This window comes from Scomber japonicus, chromosome 24 (assembly GCF_027409825.1).
Source record: "Scomber japonicus isolate fScoJap1 chromosome 24, fScoJap1.pri, whole genome shotgun sequence".
Taxonomy (NCBI): Eukaryota; Metazoa; Chordata; class Actinopteri; order Scombriformes; family Scombridae; genus Scomber; species Scomber japonicus.
Genome location: NC_070601.1, coordinates 25,001 through 40,000, shown reverse-complemented (window position 1 = coordinate 40,000; position 15,000 = coordinate 25,001). Strand labels below are relative to the sequence as shown.

Here is a 15,000-nt window from a genome sequence, read left to right as displayed (position 1 = left end):
CAATGTCATTGAAGACAGTCCCGTTGATCTGACTCGGCTTCAGAGCGACCCAGTTCAACACCGGCATCCGGAACTTCGTCTGGATCGGCTTCTTAATCTTCACCGCTGCACAGGTGAGACAGGTGAGACAGGTGAGACAGGTGAGACAGACAGGTGTGCACAGACGTGCTGAATATGTATGTATGTGTGTATAATAATAATAATAACGTACAGAATAACTTGAGTGGACCCTCTGTGAGCAGAATGAGAGAAAACACATTTGGTTAATGACATCAAACTATACACAGGTTTTACATAATCAAGATAAACTGTAAAGGAAAGATGTACTATGTACTGGACCATAGTCCTCTGATCATATGTTTCTATAAATTAGAGTGTTTCTGTAATCGGAGCCAGAGAGAACACGTTGAACAGAACAGGAAGTCCACGTCAGACACGAAGTAGTTCAGACCACTTTCATGCTGTGGTGTTCACAGGCTCTTCTGTAACATTGTTCATTACAAGTTCAGGTTACTCAGTCTTGTTTCAGTGGACACATTGAACTATTATTTATTATTTTTAATGTAGTATCAAACTGCATGTTAGTGATACTACAGAGGTTATACACTATTTATTGCTTATTATCACCTGTTAATATTGTTGGATTGTTCATGAACGCACCAACATGGAGAATTTTCCCAACATTTATGATTTTAAAAGAAATGATAATCATTATAAGAACTGATCATCAGAAAATAGGCAGAGATGTAAAATTCAAATGTTAAAATTAACTTTTATATTTCACAAACTGGAAGTTACAGTTTTACAAGCATCACCTGAACACATCACCGAAAATGTCTCACCTGCCAATCCGGAGTTAAAGATGACGGTGGGGGATCCCCCTGACCCCGGCAGAGGGGGAGCAACAGGGGGAGGAGGGGGGGGCATGGGGACAGAGGAAGAGAGCTCACTGGTCCGACAAGGTGGAGGCGGTGGAGGGGGGGGAGGAGGAGGAGCAGGGGGGGGAGGGGCAGGGTACGGCCCATTGGGCACTTTAAAGAAGGAGAAGAAAAAGCTGTTACTGTTTCCTGTCAGACACAAAGTTATACTTTATAAAGTTATTATATTTATAATATTTTACTAACGTTATATGTATTGTCCTTTATCTTACTCATAATTATTATACTTTATTATATTCATACTTATTATACTTGAGCTATAGTTGGTGATGATATTTATGCTTGGCTGATGATACCAAACACACACTAACAGTACACACTCATTTTCTGCTCTCTTTGCAGTTATTGATCAAACCTTATTCATATTTTATGCATCAGTATAATCAGCCTTCTGATTGGTTGAGCTCACACTCACTGGTTCCCAGCATTGGAGGTGGAGGAGGAGGAGGAGGCGGGACTGGCATATCTGGAGCTCCACCCATCCCTGGTCCCATGCTGTGATAGGCTACGGTCTCAGGGCTGCAGGGTGGAATCATCAGGTAGTCAATAGAAATCATTTCAACCAATGTTTTCTCTTATTTTGGGTAATGTACGTGTCTCTGGGATCATAAATGTTCAAAGTTACTTAACTTACTTAAAGATGTATATTTAATATTTAATGTGAAGTTCAGAAACATCCTTCAGGCACACTGCTAACAAACTACAACATCTATGGATCACCCCTGCAGGAGTGTTTCCATCTGACATGATGTTCAATTAATGATCCATAACTCAGAAATATCATCAATGCATGTTTTTAGCAGAGAACCCTAACCCCACCGACCGTGAGGGTCTAACCTCTGATCCAAACCACACCGACTGAAGCTGAACCAATGTCCTACCTGGGGGAGAGGTTGGGGCAGGGAGGAGGAGAGGGGGAGGCAGAGTCGGCCACGCCCCCGTCACCCTCTCCTCTCTGGGGTTGAGGAGCTCCAGGGCCCCCTGCCTGCTGGGCCTCCTGGGCCTGACGCTCTAGACGACTCTGACGCCGGATGGTCTGATCCTTCTCCCGAACAATCCGCCGCAGAGTGTGCACCTGTGTGTTGGCGCTGGTGTACACCTCCTGCAAAGGTGACAGCTGTTTGTTAGTGTTACTACGGAAGCAGCATCATTCAAAAATAGATTTCATGTTATTTTGTGAAACTGAAGGTGGATGTTCATCTGTTATAAATCACTTGGATCTGGTTTCCATAGAAACAGCACTGACCCGCATGTTGTCCAGCTCCTTGTTGGTCTGCATCAGCTGTTTCTCCAGTTCAACGATCTTCAGCATCGCTTCATTCTCTACATCCAGCAGACGCTCTGACATCTGAAGACAAAGACAGGTTAGTATCATACCTGTCTGTCTGGCTGCCTGTCTCTCTCTCCACCTGTCAGTCTTACCGTGGTCAGGTTCTCCTCCAGCTCCTCCACTCTCTCCAGAGCAGCAGTTTTTGTCTCGGCATCCTCCAGCAGCGTCCCCACGTCGAACACGTTGTCCAGGTATGCTTGAATCTGCACCTGCAGTCTGTCGCTCTCTGTGTGCTTCAACCTCTGGGGTGAGACAGGTGTGGTAGGTGTTGTATTATTATTAAGTTCAGGAAGTTTGAATGTGGTGAAGCTAATGTGATGACGTCAGAGCTCAGATGACTGGCAGGTGAGTGTTACCTCCAGGTGTTCGTCCAGGTTCAGTTTGGTGAAGTCGTACTGTAGATGGACTCTGAAGTTCATATCTTCCACTGAGTGAACCACGATGTTGATGAACTGCATGCAGGCCACCTGAAAAGCATTTCCATGGCAACAGATAGTAATTAAGTGACCTTCTGAGGTTTCCATGTCAACTCATTCACTGTTGACATCTAGGTGATTTATGTTCATATTAATGAGGTTCAGATTGTTTAAAGGTAAAAGGTCATATTATTATTATCATTATTTCATGTTTTATAATAAATGACACATTATTGTTTTCTATGGAAGTGAGTTTGTGGTTTGAAATGATGTTAAAAACAGCTCTCATAAATTCTCATACCAAGAAGTCGATGTTGTCGTCTTCATTCTTGAAATGTTCCATCAACTTCTCAAATCGCATCGACTCTGAACACACCTGCAAGAGATCAATCAGCCAGTTATCGATCAGTCATCTATTAAAGCAATAATCAATTCTACCTGCCAATACGAGACAGGTGGAGTTAATACACAGTACAGGTGTGAGGTCAGACAGGTGGAGTTAATACACAGTACAGGTGTGAGGTCAGACAGGTGGAGTTAATACACAGTACAGGTGTGAGGTCAGACAGGTGGAGTTAATACACAGTACAGGTGTGAGGTCAGACAGGTGGAATTAATACACAGTACAGGTGTGAGGTCAGACAGGTGGATTAATACACAGTACAGGTGTGAGGTCAGACAGGTGGAGTTAATACACAGTACAGGTGTGAGGTCAGACAGGTGGAGTTAATACACAGTACAGGTGTGGGGTCAGACAGGTGGAGTTAATACACAGTACAGGTGTGAGGTCAGACAGGTGGAGTTTTTACCGTCTTAAAATTGTCAAAGGCAGACAGGATGATCTCGTGTCCTCCTCTAACCAAACACACTGCTGCCAGCAACTCCAACACTAGAGCCTTCGTCCTAAGGACAAGAGACACAGACAGTAAGAGAGACAGGTACAGAACAATAGAGAGACAGGTAGACAGAGCAGTAGAGAGACAGGTACAGAACAGTAGAGAGACAGGTACAGAAAAATAGAGAGACAGGTACAGAACAGTAGAGAGACAGGTACAGAACAATAGAGAGACAGGTAGACAGAGCAGTAGAGAGACAGGTAGGCAGGACAGTAGAGAGACAGGTAGACAGATCAATAGAGAGACAGGTAGACAGAACAGTAGAGAGACAGGTAGACAGAACAGTAGAGAGACAGGTACAGAACAATAGAGAGACAGGTAGACAGAACAGTAGATAGACAGGTACAGAAAAATAGAGAGACAGGTAGACAGAACAGTAGAGAGACAGGTACAGAACAGTAGAGAGACAGGTAGACAGAACAGTAGAGAGACAGGTAGACAGAACAGTAGAGAGACAGGTACAGAACATTAGAGAGACAGGTAGACAGAACAGTAGATAGACAGGTACAGAAAAATAGAGAGACAGGTACAGAACAGTAGAGAGACAGGTACAGAACAATAGAGAGACAGGTAGACAGAACAGTAGAGAGACAGGTAGACAGAACAGTGGAGAGACAGGTACAGAACAATAGAGAGACAGGTAGACAGAGCAGTAGAGAGACAGGTAGACAGAACAGTAGAGAGACGAGTACATAAAAATAGAGACAGGTACAGAACAATAGAGAGACAGGTAGAAAGAACAATAGAGAGACATGTACAGAACAATAGAGAGACAGGTAGACAGAACAGTAGAGAGACAGGTACAGAACAGTAGAGATACAGGTACAGAACAGTAGAGAGACAGGTACATAACAATAGAGAGACAGGTACAGAACAGGAGAGAGACAGGTACAGAACAATAGAGAGATAGGTAGACAGAACAGTAGAGAGACAGGTAGACAGAACAGTAGAGAGACAGGTACAGAACAGTAGAGAGACAGGTGTACAGAACAGTAGAGAGACAGGTACATAACAATAGAGAGACAGGTAGACAGAACAGTAGAGAGACAGGTAGACAGAACAGTAGAGAGACAGGTACAGAACAGTAGAGAGACAGGTAGACAGAACAGTAGAGAGACAGGTACAGAACAATAGAGAGACAGGTAGACAGAACAGTAGAGAGACAGGTAGACAGAACAGTGGAGAGACAGGTAGACAGAAAAATAGAGAGACAGGTAGACAGAACAGTAGAGAGCCAGGTACAGAACAGTAGAGAGACAGGTAGACAGAACAGTAGAGAGACAGGTAGACAGAACAGTGGAGAGACAGGTAGACAGAACAGTAGAGAGACAGGTAGACAGAACAATGGAGACACAGGTAGACAGAACAGTAGAGAGACAGGTACAGAACAGTAGAGAGACAGGTAGACAGAACAGTAGAGAGACAGGTACAGAAAAATAGAGAGACAGGTAGACAGAACAGTAGAGAGACAGGTAGACAGAACAGTAGAGAGACAGGTAGACAGAACAGTAGAGAGACAGGTACAGAAAAATAGAGAGACAGGTACATAACAATAGAGAGACAGGTAGACAGAACAGTGGAGAGACAGGTAGACAGAACAGTAGAGAGACAGGTAGACAGAACAGTAGAGAGACAGGTAGACAGAACAGTAGAGAGACAGGTACAGAACAGTAGAGAGACAGGTACAGAAAAATAGAGAGACAGGTAGACAGAACAGTAGAGAGACAGGTACAGAACAGTAGAGAGACAGGTAGACAGAACAGTAGAGAGACAGGTAGACAGAACAGTAGAGAGACAGGTACAGAACAGTAGAGAGACAGGTAGACAGAACAGTAGAGAGACAGGTACAGAAAAATAGAGAGACAGGTAGACAGAACAGTAGAGAGACAGGTAGACAGAACAGTAGAGAGACAGGTAGACAGAACAGTAGAGAGACAGGTACAGAACAGTAGAGAGACAGGTAGACAGAACAGTAGAGAGACAGGTACAGAACAATAGAGAGACAGGTAGACAGAACAGTAGAGAGACAGGTAGACAGAACAGTAGAGAGACAGGTACAGAACAATAGAGAGACAGGTAGACAGAACAGTAGAGAGACAGGTACAGAAAAATAGAGAGACAGGTACAGAACAGTAGAGAGACAGGTACAGAACAATAGAGAGACAGGTAGACAGAACAGTAGAGAGACAGGTAGACAGAACAGTGGAGAGACAGGTACAGAACAATAGAGAGACAGGTAGACAGAGCAGTAGAGAGACAGGTAGACAGAACAGTAGAGAAACGAGTACATAAAAATAGAGACAGGTACAGAACAATAGAGAGACAGGTAGAAAGAACAATAGAGAGACATGTACAGAACAATAGAGAGACAGGTAGACAGAACAGTAGAGAGACAGGTACAGAACAGTAGAGATACAGGTACAGAACAGTAGAGAGACAGGTACATAACAATAGAGAGACAGGTACAGAACAGGAGAGAGACAGGTACAGAACAATAGAGAGATAGGTAGACAGAACAGTAGAGAGACAGGTAGACAGAACAGTAGAGAGACAGGTACAGAACAGTAGAGAGACAGGTGTACAGAACAGTAGAGAGACAGGTACATAACAATAGAGAGACAGGTAGACAGAACAGTAGAGAGACAGGTAGACAGAACAGTAGAGAGACAGGTACAGAACAGTAGAGAGACAGGTAGACAGAACAGTAGAGAGACAGGTAGACAGAACAGTAGAGAGACAGATACAGAAAAATAGAGAGACAGGTAGACAGAACAGTAGAGAGCCAGGTACAGAACAGTAGAGAGACAGGTAGACAGAACAGTAGAGAGACAGGTACAGAACAGTAGAGAGACAGGTAGACAGAACAGTGGAGAGACAGGTAGACAGAACAGTAGAGAGACAGGTAGACAGAACAGTAGAGAGACAGGTACAGAACAATAGAGAGACAGGTAGACAGAACAGTAGAGAGACAGGTACAGAACAGTAGAGAGACAGGTACATAACAATAGAGAGACAGGTAGACAGAACAGTAGAGAGACAGGTAGACAGAACAGTAGAGAGACAGGTAGACAGAACAGTAGAGAGACAGGTAGACAGAACAGTAGAGAGACAGGTACAGAAAAATAAAGAGAGAGGTAGACAGAACAGTAGAGAGACAGGTAGACAGACAGGTAGACAGAACAGTAGAGAGACAGGTACAGAAAAATAGAGAGACAGGTACATAACAATAGAGAGACAGGTAGACAGAACAGTGGAGAGACAGGTAGACAGAACAGTAGAGAGACAGGTAGACAGAACAGTAGAGAGACAGGTAGACAGAACAGTAGAGAGACAGGTAGACAGAACAGTAGAGAGACAGATACAGAACAGTAGAGAGACAGGTAGACAGAACAGTAGAGAGACAGGTACAGAACAGTAGAGAGACAGGTACAGAAAAATAGAGAGACAGGTAGACAGAACAGTAGAGAGCCAGGTACAGAACAGTAGAGAGACAGGTAGACAGAACAGTAGAGAGACAGGTAGACAGAACAGTGGAGAGACAGGTAGACAGAACAGTAGAGAGACAGGTAGACAGAACAATGGAGACACAGGTAGACAGAACAGTAGAGAGACAGGTACAGAACAGTAGAGAGACAGGTAGACAGAACAGTAGAGAGACAGGTACAGAAAAATAGAGAGACAGGTAGACAGAACAGTAGAGAGACAGGTAGACAGAACAGTAGAGAGACAGGTAGACAGAACAGTAGAGAGACAGGTACAGAAAAATAGAGAGACAGGTACATAACAATAGAGAGACAGGTAGACAGAACAGTGGAGAGACAGGTAGACAGAACAGTAGAGAGACAGGTAGACAGAACAGTAGAGATACAGGTAGACAGAACAGTAGAGAGACAGGTACAGAACAGTAGAGAGACAGGTACAGAAAAATAGAGAGACAGGTAGACAGAACAGTAGAGAGCCAGGTACAGAACAGTAGAGAGACAGGTAGACAGAACAGTAGAGAGACAGGTAGACAGAACAGTAGAGAGACAGGTAGACAGAACAGTAGAGAGACAGGTACAGAACAGTAGAGAGACAGGTAGACAGAACAATAGAGAGACAGGTACAGAAAAATAGAGAGACAGGTAGACAGAACAGTGGAGAGACAGGTAGACAGAACAGTAGAGAGACAAGTACAGAACAATAGAGAGACAGGTAGACAGAACAGTAGAGAGACAGGTACAGAACAGTAGAGAGACAGGTACATAACAATAGAGAGACAGGTAGACAGAACAGTAGAGAGACAGGTAGACAGAACAGTAGAGAGACAGGTACAGGACAGTAGAGAGACAGGTACAGAACAGTAGAGAGACAGGTAGACAGAACAGTAGAGAGACAGGTACAGAACAGTAGAGAGACAGGTAGACAGAACAGTAGAGAGACAGGTACAGAACAGTAGAGAGACAGGTACATAACAATAGAGAGACAGGTAGACAGAACAGTAGAGAGACAGGTAGACAGAACAGTAGAGAGACAGGTACAGAACAGTAGAGAGACATGTACAGAAAAATAGAAAGACAGGTAGACAGAACAGTAGAGAGACAGGTAGACAGAACAGTAGAGAGACAGGTAGACAGAACAGTAGAGAGACAGGTAGACAGAACAGTAGAGAGACAGGTACAGAACAGTAGAGAGACAGGTACAGAAAAATGGAAAGACAGGTAGACAGAATAGTAGAGAGACAGGTACAGAACAGTAGAGAGACAGGTAGACAGAACAGTAGAGAGACAGGTACAGAACAATAGAGAGACAGGTACAGAACAGTAGAGAGACGGGTACAGAACAGTAGAGAGACAGGTAGGCAGAACAGTAGAGAGACAGGTACAGAAAAATAGAGAGACAGGTACACAGAACAGTAGAGAGACAGGTACAGAACAGTAGAGAGACAGGTAGACAGAACAGTAGAGAGACAGGTAGACAGAACAGTAGAGAGACAGGTACAGAACAGTAGAGAGACAGGTAGACAGAACAGTAGAGAGACAGTAGTAGTGTGTAGTGTGTAGTTTATATAGTAACGTATTACTCACCAGGGTTAGTGTGAGGGTGTGTAGTGTGTAGTTTGTAGTGTGTAGTTTGTAGTGTGTAGTTTGTAGTGTGTAGTGTGAGGTTGTGTAGTGTGTAGTGTGAGGTTGTGTAGTGTGTAGTGTGAGGTTGTGTAGTGTACTGTGTAGTGTGTAGTACTCACCGGGGGTTCCTGTTGTTGAGACTCAGGGCGATTTCATTGACAGCGTGAGGATGAGACATGACCATGTTGAATCCGTACTGAAGAAGAAGAGAACAGAGAGGAAGGGTTAGTCAGGGTTAGTCAGGGTTAGTCAGGGTTAGTTAGGGTTAGGGTTAGTCTGGGTTAGTTAGGGTTAGTCAGGGTTAGTCAGGGTTAGTTAGGGTTAGTCAGGGTTAGTTAGGGTTAGTTAGGGTTAGTCAGGGTTAGTTAGGGTTAGGGTTTACACGTTAAAATAAGATCTGATGTTAAAGTCTGACCTGGTAGTTCATGATGGCTCGGAGACACATGACGCAGACGTGGACGTCGTCTTTCTTACAGACGAGTCGTGAATTCTTCAGAGTGCGGCGACTCGGCAGCGTGTTGGAGCGAGTCACCAGCGTCGAGCTACAGAGACACGGGTTGGGGGTTGGGGGGGGGGGGGTTAGGGTTAGGGTTAGGCTAACCCTAACCCTAACCCTAACCCTTTCCTTTCTTACCTGATGGAGTGTCGCGCTGCTCTGGGTGCAGAGGAGGATGGGGAAGGAAGGCTGCAGTCACCATGGAGATCCTCTATGGACCGACTCCAGGGAGAGTCGATGGACGACACGTCTCCTCCAGCCTCCAGCTGCTCGCCATCAAACCTGCACACAGATATACATGTGTTTGATACAATCATTAGACTCAGCCACAAACGCTACAATGGGAAAGTCAAAAGAGCTGAGCACGGATCTGAAAAAGCGAATCATTGAGTTGAAAAAGTCAGGAAAGTCACGTGCTGCCATTTCCAAGCAGCTACAGGTCAGAAGAGCAACTGTGCAAACAATTGTTTGTAAGTATAAAGTGCATGGCGCAGTTGTGTCACTGCCACGATCAGGAAGAAAACGCAAACTATCACCTGCTTCTGAGAGGAAACTGGTCAGGATGGTCAAGAGTCAACCGAGAACCACCAAAAAGCAGGTCTGCAATGCATTAGAAGCTGCTGGAACACAGGTGTCAGTGTCCACAGTCAAGCGTGTTTTAAATCGCCGAGGCACCTTAAGGCTCGACTGAAGTTTGCTGCTGATCACATGGACAAAGATAAGCCCAATCAATCAACCCCAACCGGTCGAGGCAGATGGCCGCCCACTGCTGAGTCTGGTTCTGAGGTTTCTTCCTGCTAAAAGGGAGTTTTTTTCTCGCCACTGTTGCTCATGTGAGAATGTTGGGTCTCTTTAAAGTTAAAACCTGAAGAGTTCGGTTTAGAACCTGCTCTATGTGTAAAGTGCCTTGAGATAACTTTGTTGTGATTTGGCGCTATACAAATAAAGATTGATTGATTGATTGATAAGACCTTCTGGAGGAAAGTTCTGTGGTCAGATGAAACAAAAATTGAGTTGTTTGGCCACAACACCCAGCAATATGTTTGGAGGAGAAAAGGTGAGGCCTTTAACCCCAAGAACACCATGCCTACCGTCCAGCATGGTGGTGGTACTGTTATGCTCTGGGCCTGTTTTGCTGCCAATTGAACTGGTGCTTTACAGAGAGTAAATGGGATAATGAAGAAGGAGGATTACCTCCAAATTCTTCAAGATAACCTAAAATCATCAGCCCGAAGGTTGGGTCTTGGGCGCAGTTGGGTGTTCCAACAGGACAATGACCCCAAGCACACATCAGTGGTAATGGAATAGCTCAATCAGGCTAAGGTTTTAGAAAGTCCTGACTTAAACCCCACTGAGAACATGTGAGCAATGCTGAAGAAACAAGTCCACGTCAGAGGCGTGTAGGTTAATGACAGACAGACAGACAGGTTAATGACAGACAGACAGACAGACAGACAGGTTAATGTGTAGTGTGTAGATGGGTTAGGTGTAGTGTGTAGTGTGAGGTTGTGTAGTGTGTAGTGTGTAGATGGGTTAGGTGTAGTGTGTAGTGTGTAGATGTGTAGTGTGTAGTGTGTAGATGTGTAGTGTGAGGTTGTGTAGTGTGTAGTGTGAGGTTGTGTAGTGTGTAGATGTGTAGTGTGTAGTGTGTAGATGGGTTAGGTGTAGTGTGTAGTGTGAGGTTGTGTAGTGTGTAGTGTGTAGATGGGTTAGGTGTAGTGTGTAGTGTGAGGTTGTGTAGTGTGTAGTGTGTAGTGTGTAGATGGGTTAGGTGTAGTGTGTAGATGGGTTAGGTGTAGTGTGTAGTGTGTGGTTGTGTAGTGTGTAGTGTGTAGATGGGTTAGGTGTAGTCTGTAGTGTGAGGTTGTGTAGTGTGTAGTGTGTAGATGGGTTAGGGGTAACTTACGTGACGGCATACTGAGCGAACGATAAATATTCAACCAGAACATCCAGACCTCGATTCTCCTCATTCAGAAACTCTCTGACCCACCTGCAGAGAGACATACAGCTGGTCAGAGAGAGAGAGAGAGAGAGAGAGAGAGAGAGAGAGAGAGAGAGAGAGAGAGAGAGAGAGAGAGAGAGAGAGAGAGAGAGAGAGAGAGAGAGAGAGAGAGAGAGAGAGAGAGAGAGAGAGAGAGAGAGAGAGAGAGAGAGAGAGAGAGAGAGAGAGAGAGAGAGAGACAGACAGACAGACAGACAGACAGACAGACAGACAGACAGACAGACAGACAGACAGACAGACAGACAGACAGACAGACAGACAGACAGACAGACAGACAGACAGACAGACAGAGAGAGCGACAGAGAGAGAGACAGAGAGAGAGACAGACAGGTGGTCAGAGAGACAGAGAGAGACAGAGAGAGAGAGAGAGAGAGAGAGACAGACAGACAGACAGACAGACAGACAGACAGACAGAAAGACAGGTACCCGATGTGATTAGTGCGTAGAGAAATCTCTAGTTCTCTGAGCACCTGAGTTGACTCCTGGACCCTCCTTCTGAACTTCTGCAGGTTGGAGACAGACAGGTTAGAGACAGACAGACAGGTTAGAGACAGACAAACAGGTTAGAGACAGACAGACAGACAGACAGGTTAATGACAGACAGACAGACAGACAGACAGGTTAATGACAGACAGACAGGTTAATGACAGACAGACAGACATATAGACAGACAGACAGGTTAATGACAGACAGACAGACATACAGACAGACAGACAGGTTAATGACAGACAGACAGGTTAATGACAGACAGACAGACAGACAGACAGACAGACAGACAGACAGGTTAATGACAGACAGCCAAGTTAATGACAGACAGACAGACAGACATACAGACAGGTTAATGACAGACAGCCAAGTTAATGACAGACAGACAGACAGACAGACAGACAGACAGACAGACAGACAGACAGGTTAATGACAGACAGACAGACAGACAGACAGGTTAATGACAGACAGACAGGTTAATGACAGACAGACAGACAGGTTAATGACAGACAGACAGGTTAATGACAGACAGACAGACAGACAGACAGGTTAATGACAGGCAGGCAGACAGACAGACAGGTTAATGACAGACAGACAGGCAGGCAGACAGACAGGTTAATGACAGACAGACAGGCAGGCAGACAGACAGACAGGTTAATGACAGACAGACAGACAGGTTAATGACAGACAGACAGGTTAATGACAGACAGACAGACAGGTTAATCTCACCTTGCGTGTGACAGCTGGGTCGAGGAAGCCGCGAAGCTTCTGGATGTAAGTGTGTGGAGGGTTCTTCACCTGGAACCGCTCCTGTATACACACACACAGATATATATATTATATATATTAATATATAACTATAAATATATACACATATATATTATATATATTAATATATAACTATAAATATATACACATATATATTATATATATTAATATATAACTATAAATATATACACATATATATATATTATATATTAATATATAACTCTATACCTATATACACTACCGGTCAAAAGTTTTAGAGCACCCCAATATTTCCAGAGTACCCTCAGAGTACAATGACACATTAAACCCTAACCCTCAGAGTACAATGACACATTAAACCCTAACCCTCAGAGTACAATGACACATTAAACCCTAACCCTCAGAGTACAATGACACATTAAACCCTAACCCTAACCCTAGCCGCCTTCGGCAGATATAACAGCTGGACAATCTCGTGGCATTCTTTCTACAATGGAAATCAAATATTCTTCAGAACGTTCTTCCTATAAATGTGTGGAATAAAAGTTGCTTTGCTTTCAGTCTTCTGTCCAGTTCATCCTGAAGCAGGTTTCAGTCTTCTGTCCAGTTCATCCTGAAGCAGGTTGATGGTTTCAGTCTTCTGTCCAGTTCATCCTGAAGCAGGTTCCAGTCTTCTGTCCAGTTCATCCTGAAGCAGCTCGATGGTTTCAGTCTTCTGTCCAGTTCATCCTGAAGCAGCTCGATGGTTCCAGTCTTCTGTCCAGTTCATCCTGAAGCAGCTCGATGGTTTCAGTCTTCTGTCCAGTTCATCCTGAAGCAGGTTCCAGTCTTCTGTCCAGTTCATCCTGAAGCAGGTTTCAGTCTTCTGTCCAGTTCATCCCGAAGCAGCTCGATGGTTTCAGTCTTCTGTCCAGTTCATCCTGAAGCAGCTCGATGGTTTCAGTTCTGTCCAGTTCATCCTGAAGCAGCCCGATGGTTTCAGTTCTGTCCAGTTCATCCTGAAGCAGGTTTCAGTCTTCTGTCCAGTTCATCCTGAAGCAGGTTTCAGTCTTCTGTCCAGTTCATCCTGAAGCAGGTTTCAGTCTTCTGTCCAGTTCATCCTGAAGCAGGTTTCAGTCTTCTGTCCAGTTCATCCTGAAGTAGCTCGATGGTTTCAGTCTTCTGTCCAGTTCATCCTGAAGCAGGTTCCAGTCTTCTGTCCAGTTCATCCTGAAGCAGCTCGATGGTTTCAGTCTTCTGTCCAGTTCATCCTGAAGCAGGTTCCAGTCTTCTGTCCAGTTCATCCTGAAGCAGCTCGATGGTTCCAGTCTTCTGTCCAGTTCATCCTGAAGCAGCTCGATGGTTCCAGTCTTCTGTCCAGTTCATCCTGAAGCAGCTCGATGGTTTCAGTCTTCTGTCCAGTTCATCCTGAAGCAGGTCGATGGTTTCAGTCTTCTGTCCAGTTCATCCTGAAGCAGGTCGATGGTTTCAGTCTTCTGTCCAGTTCATCCTGAAGCAGCTCGATGGTTTCAGTCTTCTGTCCAGTTCATCCTGAAGCAGCTCGATGGTTTCAGTCTTCTGTCCAGTTCATCCTGAAGCAGCTTGATGGTTTCAGTCTGGAGACGCTGCTGTTTTTCCCTCAGCTCGTTGTGTCATAGCTGGACTCGTGTTTTGGGTCATTATCTTCTCTGACCAGCTACATGCATACCAGAGGGTTCTGTATCCATACCAGAGGGTTCTGGGTGCATACCAGAGGGTTCTGCATGTATACCAGAGGGTTCTGCGTGCATACCAGAGGGTTCTGCATGCATACCACAGGGTTCTGCATGGCATCGCTGCAGAACGCTGGTAGCCGACCCTGGATCCAGAAAAACATCCTGCTTCCTCCTCCATGTTTAACAGTTAATGTCACACTGAGGAACCATCCTTTCACAAAGAGGAACCGTCCTCTCACAGTGAGGAACCATCCTTTCACACCAAGGAACAGTCCTTTCACAGTGAGGAACCATCCTTTCACACCAAGGAACCGTCCTTTCACACCAAGGAACCGTCCTTTCACCTACTAACTAAACTCCTGAGTGATGAACAGAATATTTAACAGCTTGTTCCAGTCTTCAGTCCAATTGAGTTTCATGGCCCAGAACTCTTCTTCTTACTCTGACTCTTAGCGACGGCTTTCTGCTGCAGCTCCAAGTCTTCTCTTCTTACTCTGACTCTTAGCGACGGCTTTCTGCTGCAGCTCCAAGTCTTCTCTTCTTACTCTGACTCTCAGCGACGGCTTTCTGCTGCAGCTCCAAGTCTTCTCTTCTTACTCTGACTCTCAGCGACGGCTTTCTGCTGCGGCTCCAAGTCTTCTCTTCTTACTCTGACTCTCAGCGACGGCTTTCTGCTGCAGCTCCAAGTCTTCTCTTCTTACTCTGACTCTCAGCGACGGCTTTCTGCTGCAGCTCCAAGTCTTCTCTTCTTACTCTGACTCTCAGCGACGGCTTTCTGCTGCAGCTCCAAGTCTTCTCTTCTTACTCTGACTCTCAGCGACGGCTTTCTGCTGCAGCTCCAAGCCTTCTCTTCTTACTCTGACTCTTAGCGACGGCTTTCTGCTGCAGCT

General features: G+C 45.0%; 1 protein-coding gene and 1 long non-coding RNA gene across 2 annotated transcripts in view; one reads left to right on the top strand and one right to left on the bottom strand.

Annotated features, from left to right (window-relative positions):
- Positions 1-15,000, bottom strand: part of fmnl2b (formin-like 2b) — a 23,805-nt gene that overhangs the window by 6,342 nt on the left and 2,463 nt on the right. Inside the window, exons 3-18 of the mRNA XM_053314379.1 lie at positions 12,399-12,479; positions 11,610-11,686; positions 11,088-11,171; positions 9,320-9,463; positions 9,101-9,227; positions 8,805-8,881; positions 3,494-3,587; positions 2,986-3,060; positions 2,625-2,735; positions 2,361-2,510; positions 2,185-2,286; positions 1,820-2,040; positions 1,348-1,457; positions 843-1,031; positions 212-232; positions 1-105 (exon numbers count right to left, since the gene is read on the bottom strand). The exon at positions 1-105 is cut by the window's left edge and continues 20 nt beyond it. Of these exons, the coding sequence (XP_053170354.1) occupies positions 1-105; positions 212-232; positions 843-1,031; positions 1,348-1,457; positions 1,820-2,040; positions 2,185-2,286; positions 2,361-2,510; positions 2,625-2,735; positions 2,986-3,060; positions 3,494-3,587; positions 8,805-8,881; positions 9,101-9,227; positions 9,320-9,463; positions 11,088-11,171; positions 11,610-11,686; positions 12,399-12,479 (1,768 nt within the window). The remainder of the gene's footprint in view (positions 106-211; positions 233-842; positions 1,032-1,347; positions 1,458-1,819; positions 2,041-2,184; positions 2,287-2,360; positions 2,511-2,624; positions 2,736-2,985; positions 3,061-3,493; positions 3,588-8,804; positions 8,882-9,100; positions 9,228-9,319; positions 9,464-11,087; positions 11,172-11,609; positions 11,687-12,398; positions 12,480-15,000) is intronic.
- Positions 10,651-11,020, top strand: LOC128354123 (uncharacterized). Its single transcript, XR_008320960.1, has 3 exons — positions 10,651-10,686; positions 10,797-10,855; positions 10,966-11,020. It is a non-coding gene; the product is annotated as an uncharacterized LOC128354123 (long non-coding RNA).